Source organism: Cottoperca gobio, chromosome 3, assembly GCF_900634415.1.
Source record: "Cottoperca gobio chromosome 3, fCotGob3.1, whole genome shotgun sequence".
Taxonomy (NCBI): domain Eukaryota; kingdom Metazoa; phylum Chordata; class Actinopteri; order Perciformes; family Bovichtidae; genus Cottoperca; species Cottoperca gobio.
This window is the reverse complement of record NC_041357.1, coordinates 4,902,856-4,922,427: the sequence shown is the minus strand read 5'-3', so window position 1 is coordinate 4,922,427 and position 19,572 is coordinate 4,902,856. Positions and strand designations below refer to the sequence as shown.

Here is a 19,572-nt window from a genome sequence, read left to right as displayed (position 1 = left end):
TGGGTCATTCTGCATTATGAGTACTTTTACTTTTGATACTTTAAGTAGTGTTTGACGGCAGTACTTGTGTACTTTTTACTAAAGTAAGACTTTGAACACATGACTTTGACTATTGCTACTTTCACTTACGGTCTGAGTACTTTCACCACTGCTTAAAGTATAGCCTATACAAATACAAATATGTTACACTCAGATTTGAAACCTGCAAACATTGATTCTTGGGCCACTTTGGGGAAGCAAAAGTCAGACTGTATCAACATCACTCATATTATAAAGTTCATACGGTATATATTGATTTATAACAGGAGCTGGAGTCACAAGAGCAAATGCAATTTTTAAAAAAAGGCCAAATGTGATTTGCGTTTAATGAAACAACACTATTACAACCTTTATTCCAACTCATTTAAAAACATATTTTACAGTTTGATACTTTCCTCTATATGTTGACTACTGATTCATATAGTATGCAGTCGTGTAGTTTTGCTCTTTTCGCTGTACACCAACTCACTTGGCTCTGTCATTCACTCTGACGGCTTCTCCTACCACAGCTACGCAGATGGTAGCCAACTCATTCTGTCTTTTCCCAGATCTGAAACCCAGGTGGAGACACGGATCTCGGCTTGTCTGGCTGATATCTCTCAGTGGATGGCCGCACATCACTTGAAACTCAACCTTGACAAGACTGAGCTCCTTTTCCTTGGCACCTCTGTTGTTTCCCTGACTCGAACTGCAAGGAATCTGGGTGTGACGCTGGACGACCAACTGTCCAACGCTTCTCGCTCCCTTCTCTGGCCCAAATCTGCTTCAAGACTCTGATGCTGGCCCACCGTGCTGTGAATGGATCAGCCCCTTCCTACATCCAGGCCATGGTCGAACCATACACCCCAGCATGTTCACTTTGCTCTGCATCGACCAATCGGCTCGCTGCTCCCTCACTGCGAGTGGGACCAGATACCTCTCAAACAAAACCCGCCTGTTTGCTATCCTGGCTCCAAAATGGTGGAACGACCTCCCCATTGATGTGAGGGCAGCAGACAGTCTTCACACCTTCTACAGACTGAAAACTCACCTGTTTCGACTGCACCTCGGCAGGACGGGAGGACAGTGGGATAGAAGGATAAATACGGGATAATCCCGGGAAGAATGGGTTGACAGGTGTGGTCCGGCCACAGCTCCATGTAATATGGAACATTGAGGACTTCTACAGATATTCAGCTCCATGTGTGCAGCCATAATTGTTTCAACCTCAGTCAAACAAAAGTAGCCGATGAGAGGAAGCTTCAAATTGTACACAATTAAATGTTTTCTTCCACCTCGGAGTAACCAGACGAGCTACCTTAAGTGAGTATGTTTGAGGTGTGTATCATTAAAGGCTGCACTACTATCAGCGGTTAGATTCGTGTCTTTCTCTCAGACTGTTCCTGTTAGTGTCCAGCTCTGTAGGTGAACATTGCAACGTGGACCTTTGTTTTCAAAGTGGAGTTTATTTAACTTATGAACATGTACATAGACAGTTTATACAATAACTATACAAAAGAAATGTGCATTGGGGCCAAACAATCTAGTAATTGCATTAATCTTTATACAATAAGTACTTATCTCATGAGGGGTTCAAGGACCAACCAGGTTTCTTTAAAAGGTGATTCATGCAAACACAACTTGTATGTATACCCCACCTACACAGGATTTAAGATTCAGCTGTTTGACAACAAAACTCTTAACATACTGATGATTAATGATCATTTCAAAAAGGTGCATTCATGTTCAAATTCAGCAGTACATTGGCATACCACAAAACAGGATTATAAAAACATGAGTTTATCATATAAATCATTACAAAAGCATATGTCATTACTTTAGAGAGATATTTGTATTCTCTTCATGCAAAAACGACAATTATTTTATACACCATTAACCTTACTTACATGGCTCCAGTACATATTGAGTGTCAGTCAAATGTGCGACTCTGTTTAGGGAATCAATCTAGTGGATTCATTAACAGAAGCAGAAACAAAAGAACACTTACACACGCAGACAAACATACAATTCCTCAAGTTGTTTTTTCTAAACTGGATTTTATTTTCCTTTTACACACCAGTAAAATGATGCCCAGCTTAACCCAGTTATCTAAAACAGTGCTCTCCAACCATCTGGCTGGTGAGCCCTCAAAATAAAACTTGTGTATATGTTTATCAGTTATGACCAAATCAACCAGAGAGCTTTTCCCCGTTTCATCAGAATAAGTTTTTAAAGGCCATAAAAAGTCAAATGATCCTGAAATGTACAAGAAAATAAAGAAATGTTAGATAAACGTCTCAAAAATATATATAATTGTGTGTCCGGTTAAACGTCTTATAAAACCTCAAGTTAATCTTGTGACCCCTTATGCTGTGGCTTCAGATGGGGAAGCCTTGATGTAAAACCCAAGTGTCAGGTGTGCAATAGATAAGTGGGTTAAAGTGAGGTGGATCTGCTCATGTTGCTCTGATAAAGCAGGTATTACGCTCTCTGTCTACAAATTGAATGAAACGTTTCTTTAGCGCCACAAAGACAGAAAGTGCAGAGCCTGAAGTCCTGCCCCTGACAAAGACAGAGAAGACTTCTGCTGTAAAAGCTGACATCACCAAGAATAATAATGATGAAGATATCCTAACTGTGTACAGCGTAGTTAATGTCTGTGAGAGCTGACGCAGTGTGTGGCTGGTGGCGTCACTCTCTGCTAACATTTGTTTACAAGAGCAAACATCATAAAGTACATCATAATAAAATCGACACAATAGTAAGAGTGGAAAAATTCAACAAAGTTAATTCTACACATTTTTCAAAGGTGTCAACAACTGGAAAGCCCTTAGTGTACAGAGGAACAGTGCAGTACGAGTGTCAGCAGGTGTTCACTGCATGCATACAAAAAGAAATAAAGAAAGTATATTTACACATACTGTATATATATATATATATATATATATATATATATATATATATATATATATATATATATATATATATATATATATATATATATATATATATATATATATATATATATAGCTCTAAAAATGTTTACACAAGTTCCACGTGGCAGGAAACTTAAAAGTGAAAATTATATTTGCTAATAAATCTGAATTCTTAAGACTTTTTATTAAACTACTAAAGATCTTAACTTGAACTACTCTCTACTAGATTACATATAAAACAGTCGGCAGCAAAACGTTTTGAATAATTTATTCCTGTGCTTAAAATGATCATGTGATTAATTTCCCGTCCTGCTATTGGTTGTCAGCAGATGGACCTTTGTGATACTAACATGATGCTTGAACATGTGAAGATAGACCTTTGTAGATCTCACTGACTCAGCAAGATTTTGATCATTTTTGATTCGATTTTTCCGTCCAATAACGAGCCACAGAAAACTTGGTAGCAGCAACAAATGGTTTAGGAGGAGAGTTGGTGGTTCTTGAGGCTTTTTGTGTAGAACACATTGTGCTGGACGTGTGTGTGGAATTGAACATGTCAATCGGACATACAATGTGACGAGTGTAGACTTTCCAAAATCGCAATCTTTGGGCTATTTCCAGATATTGGGCTCATGTTTTAAGCTCGTTCCAGCTCAGGAGAATTTGAGCCGCTGTTCTAAAAGTTGTTTTACATTTCAGCAGGTATTTTACAGGTTTACAACCATCATTTTACGAAACCCTAAAATAAATGATCTGTGAACTAAAATCACAGTATATTCTAAGTGTGACGATGTAAACAGGTCATGCCACGGATAATACAAAGTCTTTTCATGGGCATTTACAGTTAAATAGAGAGACTTTGGATTTGTTGTGTTGCCTTCACAGTCACTCACAGTGTTGATCACATTGCAGTGCACCTTTTGGGAGAGCTGGTTTCTGCATTTGCCTTCTGCCGGATGCATTCTGGATGATTAAAGACAACAAGGAGACATCATGCACCTACACACCCACCACCTCAGACGACAATACATGAAATACAAACGCACTAAACACCTAAATGCTACTTTACTGGGCATTTGTATCATAAAGTCAATGACTCAAATATAAAACTCATAAATTAGTCAAAGCAATATGGAACTCCCGTATAGAAGAGGGAACCTGCCAAAAATAAATGAAAGAGATGAATTAATTAATTAACATGTCGTTAAATGTACAAAATAATATTACAAATAACTGCAGGCATTAATTCATTTATATTTATTTATTATTTTCTATTTATTTATTTACCCTTTGTATTAATTCATGTATTTATCTACTCTATTTAAGTTTCCCTTTTATTTATTTATTCATATTAACTTTGAAATATGTTAATTCTGTATTGTTACATTAATTTATTGATTGTTAAATGTATGTTTTTATCTATGTGTCATTTATTTATGTATGTATTATTTTCACTTCTAATTTCTTCTCCTATTTATTTCCCCAACTTTATATATTTCTGCATGATTTTTTTCATATTTTACTTTTTACATTTCTTCAAGCATTTCTGCTGCATTATGCAAATGAGGGGGCTGTCATTGAAAGTGTATCATGGGGTCAACCTTTCGCCTATAGTTTAGTCAGTTTAGTGCATATATGACCTATACCCCCAACATCCCACAAACGCCAAAGTATTTCAGAAGAAACATGCACTTGCTCTGTTTAGCAGTGACAAAACATCAGGGGCGTAGCTAGGTTTTCACGTTTGGGTGGGCTTAGCCCCGAGGTGAGGTGGAGCTGTGTGCACCTGCATGGTAGTACAACTCAGATGTCATGATGATGGAGAAGTAATTCTGGGAGTTTTGCACTGAGCAAAGCCAGTACACACCCATAGTGTTCTGTGCTGGTTGCTTCGTCAATATATTAGTCATGTTAACCAGGTCCACATTACCTGGCCTTAGTCATGTAGATGTCTTAGGAGTAGGGTGGACTTCACATCTTCTCGGGGGGGTCCGGGGGCATACTCCCCCGGGCAGATTATTTTTAACATTTTAAAGTGAATTGTATGCATCTGGTCCACTTTGAGAGCACAATTAAGATGCTAGATCTAATAGAACTTTGTGGTCTTGGTAAGGGGAGGGGGCACAACTCTCAACACTAATATGAAAAATATATCAATCAATCAAAGTATAAAAAATACCATAACCAATGACAATTAAGTGAAATATTTTAATTTTGAAAAAAACTTTATTCTTCAACAAGGAGCATGAGCCAGGAATCCCAGTTTTTTTCATTTGGATGTGAATTTCTAATTGTTTCTTACTAATCTTATACTTGCTAATCTCTATGAGCCCATGGGGTTGAGGTGAAAATATAAGAATGTTTGCCCTTACTGTTGATGGTACTTGCAACTGTGAAAATAATAATTTTAAATAATTTAAAAAAAAAGCTGACATGGCAATAACTACAAAGCAACAGACATATTTTCTTCTTTAATTTATCATCATAAAAACATTGAATAATTGGAGAAAACACTGACACCAATTTATAATAGGACACAGGTCCCCTTGCCCAAAATAAAGTACATTTGCATAAATCTGGTGCGCTTTAAGACAAAAAAATGCCTATCCACTCTTAAACACACCATCTGTCTTTCTGACACTTGTAGGTGGAAGCATCAAAGAATTCCTTCTCTGTTTGAGAGGCAAAGTGATCTATCACACTGTTGTGATTCAGATGCCATAGAATGTCACTCGTTTATTTTGGGCTGAAGCCCACCTAAAATAGGCCTAGCTACGCCACTGACGAGACGTATACGAGAACAGAAACCACAGTGAAGTTTGATGGGCTCACCTGCCAAGTCTGTCCGTGAGATTTCCACCAGCCCCTCGTAGAGGCCTTTGACCGGGTTCCCCCCCGCCATCACGACTCCATGAAGCCAGATTAACAGCATTCGGTGGCCATGCTCTTTGAAGCTTTTCATACCTAGAGGTTCAATTCAGAATTAGAAAACATATCAATATCTTTGCAAAGTCTTAGTTAAGATGAGTGAAAACTGAAAATAACATGGCTGCTATCTGTCCTTTTACAGTCAGAGGAGAGAATGTAGGCAAGTAATCAGTGGGACCAGAGTTGCGACCCAAGACTAGCATTGAGAGAGTAAGGTCGATGTAATCATTTTCAATTACAAAGTGCTGCTGCAACATGAAACAACATCTCATCTTAGAGGAACCATCTCAAAGTGTTGCATGTTTTTTGGAATACAAGTTTTACTCAACTCAAGGCCACCAAACAATTTCACTGATTGCCCCTGGGCCGAACATTTCAAGCCACTGAACGTGGTGTGATACAATGACTTCACTTCCTGCCCCATTCAGACCAGCTAAGAAGTTTTTTCTTTAGACCTGGATGAACAATATGTTGTCTGAACAGCTTTGAATGAAGCGTAATGAACGTTTTACGTTAGATCGACCACTAGGACTCACTAAGAGCTCGAGAAATCTTGAAAGTAAATGGCGTTCCACTAAATTGGAAGAATCTCGTTTAGTCTGGTTAGATCATCTTAAAACGTATAAGAAGGCTCTCCGTAATGCCAGAGAAGCTTATTACTCTTCCTTAATAGAAGAAAATAAGAACAACCCCAGGTTTCTTTTCAGCACTGTAGCCAGGCTGACAGAGAGCCACAGCTCTACAGAGCCTTCTGTTCCTATATCTCTCAGTAGTGACGACTTTATGAGTTTCTTTAACGATAAAATTATAATTATTAGAGACAAAATTAATCTCCTCCTGACCTCAATTGTTAATGACTTAACTTCAACTGTTGGAATTTTAAAAACATCTGTAACTCCTGAAATATATCTAGACTGTTTTACTCCAATCAACCTTAACCAACTAACTTCAACAATCTCATCGTCTAAACCATCAACCTGTCTTTTGGACCCGATTCCAACTAAACTGTTTAAAGAAGTTTTACCCTTAATTAACACTTCGTTATTAAATATGATCAACCTGTCTCTATTATCTGGCTACGTACCAAAATCCTTTAAAGTAGCTGTAATAAAACCACTTCTTAAAAAGCCTGGTCTTGATCCAGAGGTTTTAGCCAACTATAGGCCGATATCTAACCTACCCTTTCTCGCAAAAATCCTTGAGAAAGCAGTCGCAAAAAACAGTTGTGTGACTTTTTACATAATAATAGTTTATTTGAGGTTTTTCAATCTGGATTTAGAGTTCATCATAGCACAGAGACGGCACTGGTGAAAGTGACCAATTACCTTCTATTGGCATCAGACAAAGGACTTGTCTCTGTTCTTGTCTTGTTAGACCTCAGTGCTGCTTTCAACACTGTTGATCTTGACATTTTACTACAGAGACTGGAACATTGTGTTGGCATAAAAGGAACCGCACTAAGCTGGTTCAAGTCCTATTTATCTGAGCGATCTCAATTTGTACTTGTTAACGATAAATCCTCCATGACAGCCAAAGTCAGTCTTGGAGTTCCGCAGGGTTCTGTACTTGAACCGATTCTATTCACCTTATATATGCTTCCTTTGGGCAATATTATAAGGAACCACTCTATAAACTTTCATTGTTATGCGGATGATACCCAATTATATCTATCAATTAACCCAGATGAAACCAATCAATTGGCTAAACTTCAAGCATGCCTTAAGGACATAAAAACTTGGATGTCTATCAACTTTTTGATGTTAAACACAGACAAAACTGAAGCTATTATACTTGGCCCTAAACGCCTCCGAAACGCATTTTCTAATGACATAGAAGCTCTGGATGGCATTAACTTGGCCTCCAGCACCACTGTAAGGAATCTTGGCGTCATCTTTGATCAAGATCTGTCGTTTAACTCCCACATAAAACAAATCTCAAGGACTGCCTTCTTTCATCTACGTAACATTGCAAAAATAAGACACATCCTGTCTCAAAATGATGCAGAAAAACTAGTCCATGCATTTGTTACTTCAAGGCTGGATTACTGCAACTCCTTGTTATCAGGTTGTCCCAAAAAGTCGCTTAAGACTCTTCAGTTGATCCAAAATGCAGCGGCACGTGTATTGACAAGAACAAGGAAACGGGATCATATTACTCCTGTATTAGCTGCTCTGCACTGGCTCCCTGTAAAATACAGAATAGAATTCAAAATCCTTCTCCTGACTTACAAAGCAATTAATGGTCAGGCTCCAGCATATCTTAAAGATCTCATAGTACCTTATAAACCAACTAGAGCATTACGCTCCCAGACTGCAGGGTTACTTGTAGTTCCTAGAGTCTCTAAGAGTACAATGGGAGCCAGAGCTTTCCGCTATCAAGCTCCTCTCCAGTGGAACCAGCTTCCAGTTTGTGTTCGGGAGGCAGACACACTCTCCACATTTAAGAGTAGGCTAAAGACTTTCCTTTTTGATAAAGCTTATAGTTAGGGCTGGCTCAGGTTTGCCCTGGATCAGCCCCTAGTTATGCTGCTATAGGCTTAGACTGCCGGGGGACACCTCCCTGCTCTCTTCCTTCTCTTCCTCTCTCCTCCCCTCCCTCTCTCTTCTTCTCCCTCTCTATCTGTATGCATTTATGTAAATGTATGTTACTAACTCACCATCCGGGGTATCATCCCCGGAGTGTCTGTCTCTCATGTGGCAGGTTGCCACTGATAAAGTTTACGTCAGGATCATGAATCGTGACAGCGCCTGCTGACCTGGTCCTGCTGGACACCGGGAAGCCTTATTGACATTTTCCTGGATTCATCCATACTTTCTATTTCTTTTTTTTCCAACACAACATAATTTCTGTCAAATGTTGTATTTGTACTATGTTGTTTATCCTGTACACACGACATCTATTGCACGTCTGTCCGTCCTGGGAGAGGGATCCCTCCTCAGTTGCTCTCCCTGAGGTTTCTTCCATTTTTTCCCCTTTAATTTTGGGGTTTCTTTTAGGAAGTTTTTCCTTGTGCGATGCGAGGGTCTAAGGACAGGGGGTGTCGTAACCTGTACAGTCTGTAAAGCACACTGAGACAAATGTATAATTTGTGATATTGGGCTATACAAATAAATTTGATTTGATTTGATTTGACTGGGAAGCATGAGTGTTGTGGGTTGTGCTGGAGCTCTGGCACTTAAGAAGCCTGTCAAAGCCCAAGGCCCAGATCTGTTTAAAATGTATCAGACTTGTGTTTTAAACTATTTCAAGAGATCTGCATAGCTCACCTGTCCACTGTTGTTCTATAGCTCGCATATGTGCGTCGCTGAAGTCCCAGTGTTGTGCCAGAATCTTCCACTCCCCGCGGCAGAGGTGCTTGGTGGCCAGGCTCCATAGGACAGACCGGAGGTGCTGTGTGTCAGGCTGGTGATCCTGCTTGAAGCTCAGAGTCCTCCCCACCCAGGAGTCCTGCTCACTGCCCATCTGATCCTGAAGTTCGCAAACAAAGTAAACAGGTAACATTGATCGTATAGAAGAAGTGGACGTAGTCACCATGACGTCACCCATTGGTTTGTGGACTATGAGTTTGGCGTTCTTGCCGTTGACATCTTGTTTTTTGGAAAAAGCATTCCCTGCTTTATCGTCTATTTTACTCTAAATGGGACCATCATTGACTAAATGAACATCGTGCTGAATTGAAGAAGACTTGAAACTAGTGATTTAGACCTTAAACTTAATATGAAAATGTTAACTGAGATAATAAATCAAGAGTAAATAAAAGTAGGGTCATTTTTTTCACAGACTTCTATATGATCTGACTTATTTTTGCAACCAGTGGAGTCGCCCCCTGCTGGACATTAGAGAGAATGTAAGTTTAGGGCACTTCGCATTAGCTTCACTTTTCAGACCTGGAGGTTGGTGCTTGTTACGTAACAGATCTCATATCACTGCAGATTCATTAATTCAAAAACATTTCATTTGGACCAGGGGTGCCCAAAAGGTCGATCCGCGAGTGTAGTGCGGGTAGATTGCCCCCCCCGTCGCACGAACCTCAGATAGCAGTTATTCCAGACGCGATGAGGATAAACTGACCTTCTCCCATTTATAAAAACGGTCAGCTTTGATGATCATGTCGACCAGGATGACATGGTTTCCTCTGGCTGCCACCTCCAGACACGTTTTCCCCTGCTGTGTGTATCAGTAAAACACAGTGAACAGGAAGTACATCACTCTGCTCAAAGACAGTACAACAGTATGAGCAGGTAAATATAACCTAACATTCAAAGTTAGAATAAATGAGATGACACACACAACGGAGGCAAAACAGGTGGGACTTAGAAGCAGATGCTCGTAACTCGTTAACATTTTTTCCCCAACCATTATAAATGTGCTTGGATATGTTTACTCCCTCTTGGAGAACTGGCCTATCAAAGCATTTTAAACCAGATTCATAGGGGACACAGCAAATACCACAAATGTGTACCTCAAAACCCAGAGGACACAATTTCACCAAATTTGGTGCACATGGTCTGGGGCCAAGTATTAACCAAGACCTAAAGTGTCATAATGGTTGATGAATGTGGGCGTGGCCTATGTAGCATTATATGCTATAATATGAGTTTTCTCAACTAGCTGGGAGCTACAGACATGACACTTGGTACCATAACTAGAAATGATGCCCTAATGCTTCCCATAAGATATGATCCCAATCGGCCTGATGGGGGCACTATTATTAAGAGCCGAACTTTGAAAGGCCGGCCCCCCCAAAACCGTGAGTCTGATTGACTTGACATTTGGAACACATCTACATCTTCATGTGCTCTACAAAAAAGCCTGTGGGCTACAAAACATTTGATAATTTGCCTAATGTGAAAATTAGTTAAATGAATACAACTCTTAAAATGTTCAACACCAAATTCAGTATATAGCATCGGGCGAGAGGGATACACATTGCTATTATACATGAGCAAGATATATAATTAGTAACAGTTTATAAACCCACATCTGCTACATAAACAGTGGTGGAATGTAACTAATTACATTGACTTCAGATTTAAGTGAAATTCTGAGCTACTGGTACTTTACTTTTCCACGTTATGCTACTATGGAACAACCCATAAGTATATTGAGTTGTTAAAACTATTGTGTCCTTGACCAGCCACAGAATTAAAACGCTGTCGTAGAAAGAGTCGTAGTCGAAAAACTAGCAGGACAAAAGCAGAAAATCATGACATCTTTTTCCATCCTGGGTGAAGGATTATATCTGCTGTGCGGTACCTTGTCAGTCAGATTGAGGTCAACGCCCGAGATCAGCATCATCTCAGCCAAGTCCTGCCAGCCGTGCTCTGCTGCTATGTGCAACGCAGTCTGTTGTCTCTGTGAACATGACAGAAATCTCAGATTGTTGCACTGTAGCCTTTGTGTCCTTTCTTCTGAGGACCATCACCTTGTCATTGTCAATTGTGCATTCATAGATTTACTACAAAGAACGTGGGCACACAGACGTCCTGCTGAGTCAGCTACTTGTACGTCCTTTAAAGCAGTGGTCCCCACCCATCGGTCATTTGGTACCGGGCCGGCAACAATGAGTGGAAAACAAACGTCTTTAAAGAGCTTTTTTGGAAAAGGGAAAAGACCCAATGAGGAGACAGAAGAAGAAGAAGAGCCTACGACTTCCAAGTAAAAGAAAGCTGCATTTAAAAGACAATATCAGGAGTCACTTAAAACACGTGTTTATCGCTACAGGTGATTCTCATGCCCCGCTCTGCATAACATACAGGCTCGCACATGAGGCAACGAAGCCTTCATAACGGCTTCGCCGGCACCCGGCGTTAAAAGACAAGCCCTTGGAGTTTTTTGAAAGAAAAAAACATTAACAAGAAGGACATAAACAATTACTGATGGTCACCACATCAACACATGCGAGTGCACTGAGAGGGTCATACTTAGTGACTAACCGTGTCGCTAAGAGAAGAAACCTTTTACTATGGGGTTGTATCAGGTACTTATCCACAGTCAGTGAATACTGTAGGTCACACACAGACTATGGAAAAGTATCTCATACTCCCAAACATCCGAACGATGCCTTTAATTTGTACCACGTCAGCTGTAGAGGTTTGTACTCACACTGTCAGCGACGTCCAGGTCACAGTCAGCATCTATGAGCAGCCGTAAGACCTGTGTGTGGTTGTTGAACACAGCGAGGTGGAGCGCTGTGTTGTGTTGCTGTTTCAAACACAAAGACAGAAGAAGAACATGTGAAGGATCCTGATAATAAGAGCGCCCACCCGAACAAAGGACCCACCATGGCCTCCAGCTTCGTGTTTGGTGCTTATAAGAATAGCAAATCGAAAGTTATGATCTTAAGAATTAAAACAAGCATTTTTCAGGATGTATCTGCGTTTATTTAGTTTCAAAGATTATACTAATTATTCTTTAGTCATGTGGGAATTACAAAAGCAGACCTTAATGATACACTCTTTGATTTTGATATTGTGGACCCAAATTCTCAAATGTCCTTTACATCACTGTTGTGGGTTTCAACACAGAATCATTTCTGTTTCAGGCTTTTTGCAATTAAAGCATCGTCTGAATTATTCTGATCATTTATTCTGTGCCGTCTAGAATATGTGTTGCTTTAAGTTCATCCATCTAGTGTCAGCCGGGGGAATCTGAGGGGCGAGGGAAGCAGCAATGCGATGCTTTCTGCCAGTGTGTTAATAATGCTGCTGTATGCTGCATGCTGTATCCCCACACTGTCATATAGAGAGACAGAGTGTCTGTCTGTATATTATATATAGCACTCAATCACACATACTGTATGTCACTCTTTATTTGTTTAGTACTTTTCATAAAAACACATTTGTAGTGCTTTACACAGTAAAATATATATATATAAAATATCTATGAGTCATATTGAATTGACGTGGCTTTACAATGACGGCTCCGAGGCCTGGATGTCTCATTGCGTTAAATGCTTATTGCCCCCGACTCCTCTCCCCTCAAGTCTCATCCCTCGCATGTCATGGTTACTAAGACACTAGGAAAGGAAGCAAGGAAAGGAATCGAGAAAGTAGAAACGGAAAAATGGGAAAAGCCCAATGTACTGTTGTGCAGCTCCAGTGTTGGCGTCAAAGTGCCCTTCAGCTTCAGACACTGAACCCCAAATTGTGTGTGTGTGTGTGTGTGTGTGTGTGTGTCTGTGTGTGTGTGTGTGTGTGTGTGTGGATAAAGGTGTGATACAAATGCTGCTAATTACCATTTACTACATCACACACACTGTTGCAAAATCACCTGTGATGTTTGGGATGGCAGGAAGTGCAACAAACTCGTACTTTTCAACCAATTTCTTAAATTAAATAAATATTGAAAAGGATAAAATAGATAGAATAGATTAAATAAAAGAGAACATTCATTTGTCCCCTTTCTTCCTCTCACTCGTCAACTCATTGAATAAAATGAACCGTGTACAAGTATAGGCAACAACTCAGGAACTTCTATGTGCAAGCTGTTATATAAGGGGTTGTTACGTTGCTCCACTACATCATAGAAACCAAGAAATAAGTCACATGGGTAATCCTTACATTGTCTACAGCATCTCTGTTGATTCCTGCCTCCAGCAGAAAACTGGCTTCTCTGTCAAAGCCACGCTGAGCCACGTAGTGGAGAGCGTTCATATTCTTCTGCAGACAGAAGAAGACAAGAGTTTAAACTTTTTTCAGGCTGATGAAAGATTTAAAATATTGTGTAGTGTCGTGTGTTTATTGCAAATGATATATATGACATTGAATGGACAAGGCATACATTAGTTTGTGCATTGGCATCGCAGCCGGACTCCAGCAGCAGTTTGACACATTCACAGTGACCTCCATCAGCCGCCAGGTGCAGCGCTGTGAGACCATCCTAAAAACACAACGTGCACATTTCAGTCCACAACACTCCACACCGACTCCAACTGTTGTGTACAGTATAATCAATAAAGTGCGGAATACATTTATACAAGGTCAACAAATAATCGCGACTGCACATCAAAAGGCTCCCAGAGATGAAAGTGACATCTTAAAAATGTCATTTTGTCCAACCAACGGGAACACGACGTCAGTTTACAGAAACAATGATTTGACGCAAAGAAAAGCAGAAAATGAAGCCGGAACCAGCAAGAGAGTCAGCCATGATTACACAGCTGACACTGTGGACTCACAGAACAAATGACAGAAAAAGCACTCGGTGGAAGGGTGTAGCACGGACCAGGGAAGCTTACTTTTGATTTAAGTCATTACATTTTGGAGGTACAGTGAAGTAAAGACTGGGAAAATTCACATGAACGCACGCTCAAGTGCTCGTACCTCATGCATCGTAAACCACCCATAGTAGTATTCTTGAGAGCTTCTCAAGGTAAAACCTTTTGCAGGTCTTTGGTTTTAATATTTTCCCCAAAAAAGAGTTTGAACTGCATTTTATTTCTCCTCACAGACATAAATGTGTGTATTTGATGGTGCAAGAAAACGTTGTTCGCTGCAGTTTGCAGTTATCAAGGTCCTACTGAAATAAATGCTTCTGTAAAAGCCAGGCTGCCAATCACACACCACGGTCCCTTTAATTAAACAACAGTGTGCATGAATTGAAGTTTGCAGCCCGGTCCAGTCCACTCACCATGTTTCTCTCATCGACGTCCACTCCAGTCTCCACCATCTTCTGCAGGACCTCTGTGTGCCCGCACTTCGCTGCTAAGTGCAGGGCTGTGTTCTCTTCCTGTAGTTCAGACATAACAACACATTACAACCAGAAACTCATTCTGACATAACTTCCTCTACATAGTGTGCACACCCAAACATGTGCAGAGGGGCTGCTGACTGCTTTTATGGTCCAAACCAAAAAAGAGAAGTCAACAGTTTCTTTACAAACTAACCTCGCCCCGATTTTTATTACTCTTTTTGTAGTTTTGGTCGTGTTTGCATTCATACTACCACCACAGAAGATGAATGTATCAATGACTCAATTATCTTACTAAAAATGTTACCAATGTTTTTCCGCTGAGCTGCACCAGTCGTTCCACCATGCCAGCTGCAGAAGCAGACATGTAGCCCCCGTGCCGATTCTGATACCAAAGGTCAGAATATCTACCGGTAGCCATTACCGGTCCGACCCATGAACTTTCTTTTCCACAGTTTCACATTTTATTTTAAAAGTCTGTTTTTAATTTGTCTCAATTACACTTGACACTTTTCATGCTTTCACAATAAAAAAGTGTACCTATTTATTTATTTATTTAATATTGGACACAGAATATAAATATTACTGAAGAAGAACAAGACATGTAAAGTAACTTTTATGTGGTACACAGAACATGGTAACCAGTAGCCTCAGCTGTTCACTAAATCGGGGCAGTTGGAGTGGATTTACTGCTGCCAGCTGTTGGGAGTCACAGTAGCAGGATCATTCAGCTGGCAGCACACACAGGATATAAAGTGAGAGCACATCCGGCTTCACGCTGTTTGTTTAATGACGGCTTTCACAGTCTGGAATGATGTATGCATTCCAACTCATGAGATTGGCCAAGGTGTGTTTGTGGCCACCTAACAAATAACATATTGAAGTATAACATGTTTGCTGTTAACTATTCTTATTCATCTTATCGTCATGCATAACAGCCTATTGTGTCAGCTTGTTTGCTTGATTACAATAATGCCACATCGTACTTATCGTACGATATATGGACTTGATTATTTTTGTTGAGCTTGATATTGTTTGTTTACATAAGAATGTCACCGTGACACCAGAATAATAATCAGGGTTCTCCCTAACATTACAAGACTTGGGAATTGTGGAGACATTGCACATTTTTGTCAACAGAGCCTAACAGTCCATTGTATTCATCGTTTTGATTCTGTGGTTTTATTTTATTTATGTTTTATTTATTTAGGATCTTTTTTTATTCCAATTCCAATAATATAATATTGAATATTTATAAGAATTAAAAGTTCACTGCTCTTTGAAAAGGTGTACTTGCATTATTATTATATTAACATTACATCAGTCGCATAAAATAGTCTTAAAATGACAATAATAACATTTATCGCAATTCATTCTGGGACAATATATCGTCCAACAAAAGAAGTTACCATGACAGGCCCAAGTATAATTATTTGTGTGTGTGTGTGTGTGTGTGTGTGTGTGTGTGTGTGTGTGTGTGTGTGTGTGTGTGTGTGTGTGTGTGTGTGTCACTACCTTGTCCTTCAAACCATGTGTGCAGCCCATTCCAATCAGAAACTCCACCACTTCAAATTGTCCTTGTTCAGCAGCCAGGTGAAGTGCTGTCTTCCCCGACTGGTCAGAGACACATCAGCAGGTTACATACACACATACTGGTTATACATACATATACTGTATACACACAGTGTTCAAATATAAAGCTCATGTTCCATCCACCTTCATTTATTGGCATATTGCTGATATTCTGACAACAAAGCGCAAAATGTTTGTTACAGTAAAGACATGGAAAGAAAGGGAGGATTTAGACTCAGAGGTTCTACATGAACACAGTTCTGTTTCTCACAACACCTGCCTGTACATTTAAAATAGTGTCAAGCAAAGAGTCACCTTGTCAACTCTGTCGAGACAGATGTCTTCCAGGTCCTCCATGATGAACTCCAATACTCTGATGTGGCCTCGCTGGGCAGCACAATGCAGCATACTCAGACCATCCTAACACACACACACACACACACACACACACACACACACACACACACACACACACACACACACACACACACACACACACACACACACACACACACACACACACACACACACACACACACACAATCACTCAATCAAACCTTATAGTTTGAGTCTGTAGTGATGATGAAATGAAGCAGCTCTTACTTTGTTCTCACTGTTGAGCTTTGCTCCACTGGACACCAGGATCTGCAGCACTTTCAGGTGACCAAACCAGGAGGCCAGCAGCAGAGGATTCATGCCAAACTGTGGACAAACATTGAGACCTGTTATAGAGCTTTGAGAGTACAAGTGTATAATGTAGTATACTCCCTGCTGGCCTTGGTCTGTCTCTGTCCTACAGTGCGCTCCATTGGTTGCTTTATCTGAGAAAGGGTCCAAACTGAGTTAACTAACCCGGGTTGGTCAAAGGTGACAGCCGGCTCAGTGCCAGTCTCACCGTACCCTCTAACATTTAACATTTTATTTTTCTATTTCCATCCCTTTGGACACGCTCATAACCATTTGCTTTATAGTTCTTACAGTCTTTTCCTTTTAAGTAAAAAACAAAAAAGAGCGAGAGCATCACTTTCTTACTAAACACATGTTCTGTGTTTTGGGGATTTACAGTTACAGTTCCAGGATCAGGCTACGTGTGAAATCACAATTATGTTAGATAACTGCTCTGTGATATAACATCTACTTTTTTATGTTTGGGAATAGATGGTAAATAATGGTAAATGGTCATTGGGATCTCACTACAAACGTGTTCACGTACAGTGTCCCTCTCATCCACTTCGGTGTCGTGGTCCAGAAGGAGACGTAGAGCCTGTTCATTCCCGGCTCCTGCTGCCCAGTGCAGCGCTTTGCGGTCTATCTGTACAGAGACAGAGAGATACGAGCGCTTCCTCCCAACACTCTCAAATACTGAAATATTTATTAAAATCCCACTAATCACCTGAGCCTATTAGTATCAGCGGTGGACAATAACTAAATACATTTACTCAAGTACTGTACTCAAGAACAATTTCAAGGTACTTGTACTTTACTGCAGTATTTCCATTTCCTGCTACTTTATACTTCTAATCCACAAGAATTCAGAGGCTAATAATGTACTTTTTACTCCATTACATTTATCTGACAGCTTTGAAGATTCAGATTTATAGTACAAAATATAAATCAACAAATAATTTATCATGTATTATTATAGGTTAAGATAAACTTCATTGATACCATGGCCGTATAAATATAGTAAAATAAATAAAAAGATTCCCCTTTATCAGCTGCAACATTGAAGTGTAAACAAATTAAACACATAAATAATCAATCATTATAATCCAATAATATAGCCTGATATGACTCAAGTCCATGTCATGTGACTTGAGTCCACACCTGCTGATAGAGTCTGCTCTGCTGCCAGATGTGTGTGTGTGTGTGTGTGTGTGTGTGTGTGTGTGTGTGTGTGTGTGTGTGTGTGTGTGTGTGTGTGTGGGTAGCCTTGATTTATGTTATTAGTTTCACCTAAAAAAGAAAAACTTCCGGATCTGAAAGCAGTGACTGGTGAGGCCCACAAACGTGTACATGTTCGTCCTTCAGCAGGCTTACATTATTTTTGGCCTTCACGTCCACACCCTTCTTCATCAGTTCCTGCATTTTCCCTGGGTCGTTCCTCTTTGCGGCATCATGGAACTCCTTTTCTGAACACAGCACTTTCAGGAATGATAGACAAGGAAAGGAGCGATTTCAAGTGTTTCTGCAGGCCAGCAAAAATCAATAACACAAGGTGATTTGCACTGTATTCAATGTCTAAGACTTAGGTATTAACCCTATACATGTACATGTATGTAGTTGTGTTAAGAAGCCCTGAACATTGGTAGCCTATCTTGCACCTGGTTGTAGATGATACACACAATAGCTCATTGTACAGGTGTGGAAGCCACTGCATGCTCTCAGAGCAAGAGTTTAACACTACACATCCAGAGGGTGACTTCCCAAAATCCTCCACCATGTGTTCTTACATATAAATGCATAAACAATATCAGTCTATGAAAGGCACATGGAGATGAGGTTGAAAATCGTCCTGTGATGTAAAAGCTAGGACTGTCCTCGACTTCTTAGTCGATTAACACTTGACATGCGGTTTTTTCGACTAATTGATAAGTTGATTTAATTGACTCATCTGATGTGCTCATAAGCGTCTTGGAATTAAGTCATTCAGCCTGACATAAGTAATGACTAACCCTAAGACAAAAACAATCTGTATACGTTACACGACTAAGGCTGGGTTGGTCGCACCGACTGTAAGGTTGGTAGTAATGTTTCCTGAAATTGTTAGTTCATGCAATTCCTAATGTGCGGGCTGGAGGCTAATAAACTATAATATTTAATACGAGGAGGAAATTCACTTGAAAGTTCGGCGAAATGACAGTAGGCGTATGAATGTGGTTAAAACGTCACATACTGTCAGCTACAAAGTAAATGTTAACGTCCACGTCCATTAAAAACTGATGGTGATATCGTGTTAAACACTACTATACATATCTTCCTTACTATTGGGTTGAATAATAACGTCTATGTTCAACACCGACATCCTGCAGCTGACCGATGACAGCTCGCTCCTGCCTGAAGCACTGATGCAGGTTCATACTCACAGATATCATCCTCTGACACCAGGTCGTCCTCCATCTTTACTGTTTTAGAGGCGCCTCTGACTCTGTGCTTTCCCCTCTCTCATCGTAGTGTTATAGTTTATTTTTCAGCATATGAAAGGAGGCTGGGCGCTATGCCCAAATTATTCTGTCAAGCCCCAGACTGTAAAAAAAATTACGTCCGGTCATGGCCTTCAAAATAAAATAAAAAGTACAATTTTTAATGATGAAACCATGGATGATACGTAAAGTTTTAGTAACTATGCTACCTCCAAGTTGGGCAGTGCAGCTATTGATTTATTGATTTATTTTGTATTATAACTAAAGTTTATAAAATCATCTCA

The 19,572-nt window shown here is 40.0% G+C and overlaps 1 protein-coding gene across 2 annotated transcripts; it reads right to left on the bottom strand.

Annotated features, from left to right (window-relative positions):
- Positions 1-1,464: 1,464 nt before the first annotated feature.
- ankdd1a (ankyrin repeat and death domain containing 1A) lies at positions 1,465-19,365 on the bottom strand. Of its 2 annotated transcripts, XM_029428644.1 has the most exons (16): positions 19,232-19,365; positions 18,186-18,289; positions 17,359-17,457; positions 16,749-16,847; positions 16,461-16,565; positions 16,089-16,187; positions 14,514-14,612; positions 13,665-13,763; positions 13,445-13,543; positions 11,988-12,086; positions 11,139-11,237; positions 9,954-10,049; positions 9,149-9,350; positions 5,787-5,918; positions 3,848-3,917; positions 1,465-2,894 (listed from the first exon to the last, which is right to left on the bottom strand). In XM_029428644.1, exons 1-15 carry the CDS (start codon positions 19,263-19,265, stop codon positions 3,856-3,858), a joined length of 1,527 nt encoding a protein of 508 aa, XP_029284504.1. In that variant the 5' UTR covers positions 19,266-19,365; the 3' UTR covers positions 1,465-2,894; positions 3,848-3,855. The 2 variants fall into 2 exon arrangements, with proteins under 2 accessions (XP_029284504.1, XP_029284505.1); XM_029428645.1 differs by lacking the exon at positions 1,465-2,894 and having other exon boundaries at positions 3,126-3,917; positions 9,954-10,046.
- Between the last annotated feature and the right edge of the window lie 207 nt (positions 19,366-19,572).

What these genes read in the sequence shown, in the direction of transcription:
- ankdd1a (XM_029428644.1), bottom strand. Translation starts at nt 19,265, where the DNA reads ATGGAGGACGACCTGGTGTCAGAGGATGATATCT. An exon ending in AAGTGGATGAGAGGGACACT is followed by an intron (nt 16,848 to 17,358) that starts GTACGTGAACAC and finishes GTTTGTCCACAG; the next exon opens with TTTGGCATGAATCCTCTGCT. An exon ending in AGCTCAACAGTGAGAACAAA is followed by an intron (nt 16,566 to 16,748) that starts GTAAGAGCTGCT and finishes TGTGTGTGTTAG; the next exon opens with GATGGTCTGAGTATGCTGCA.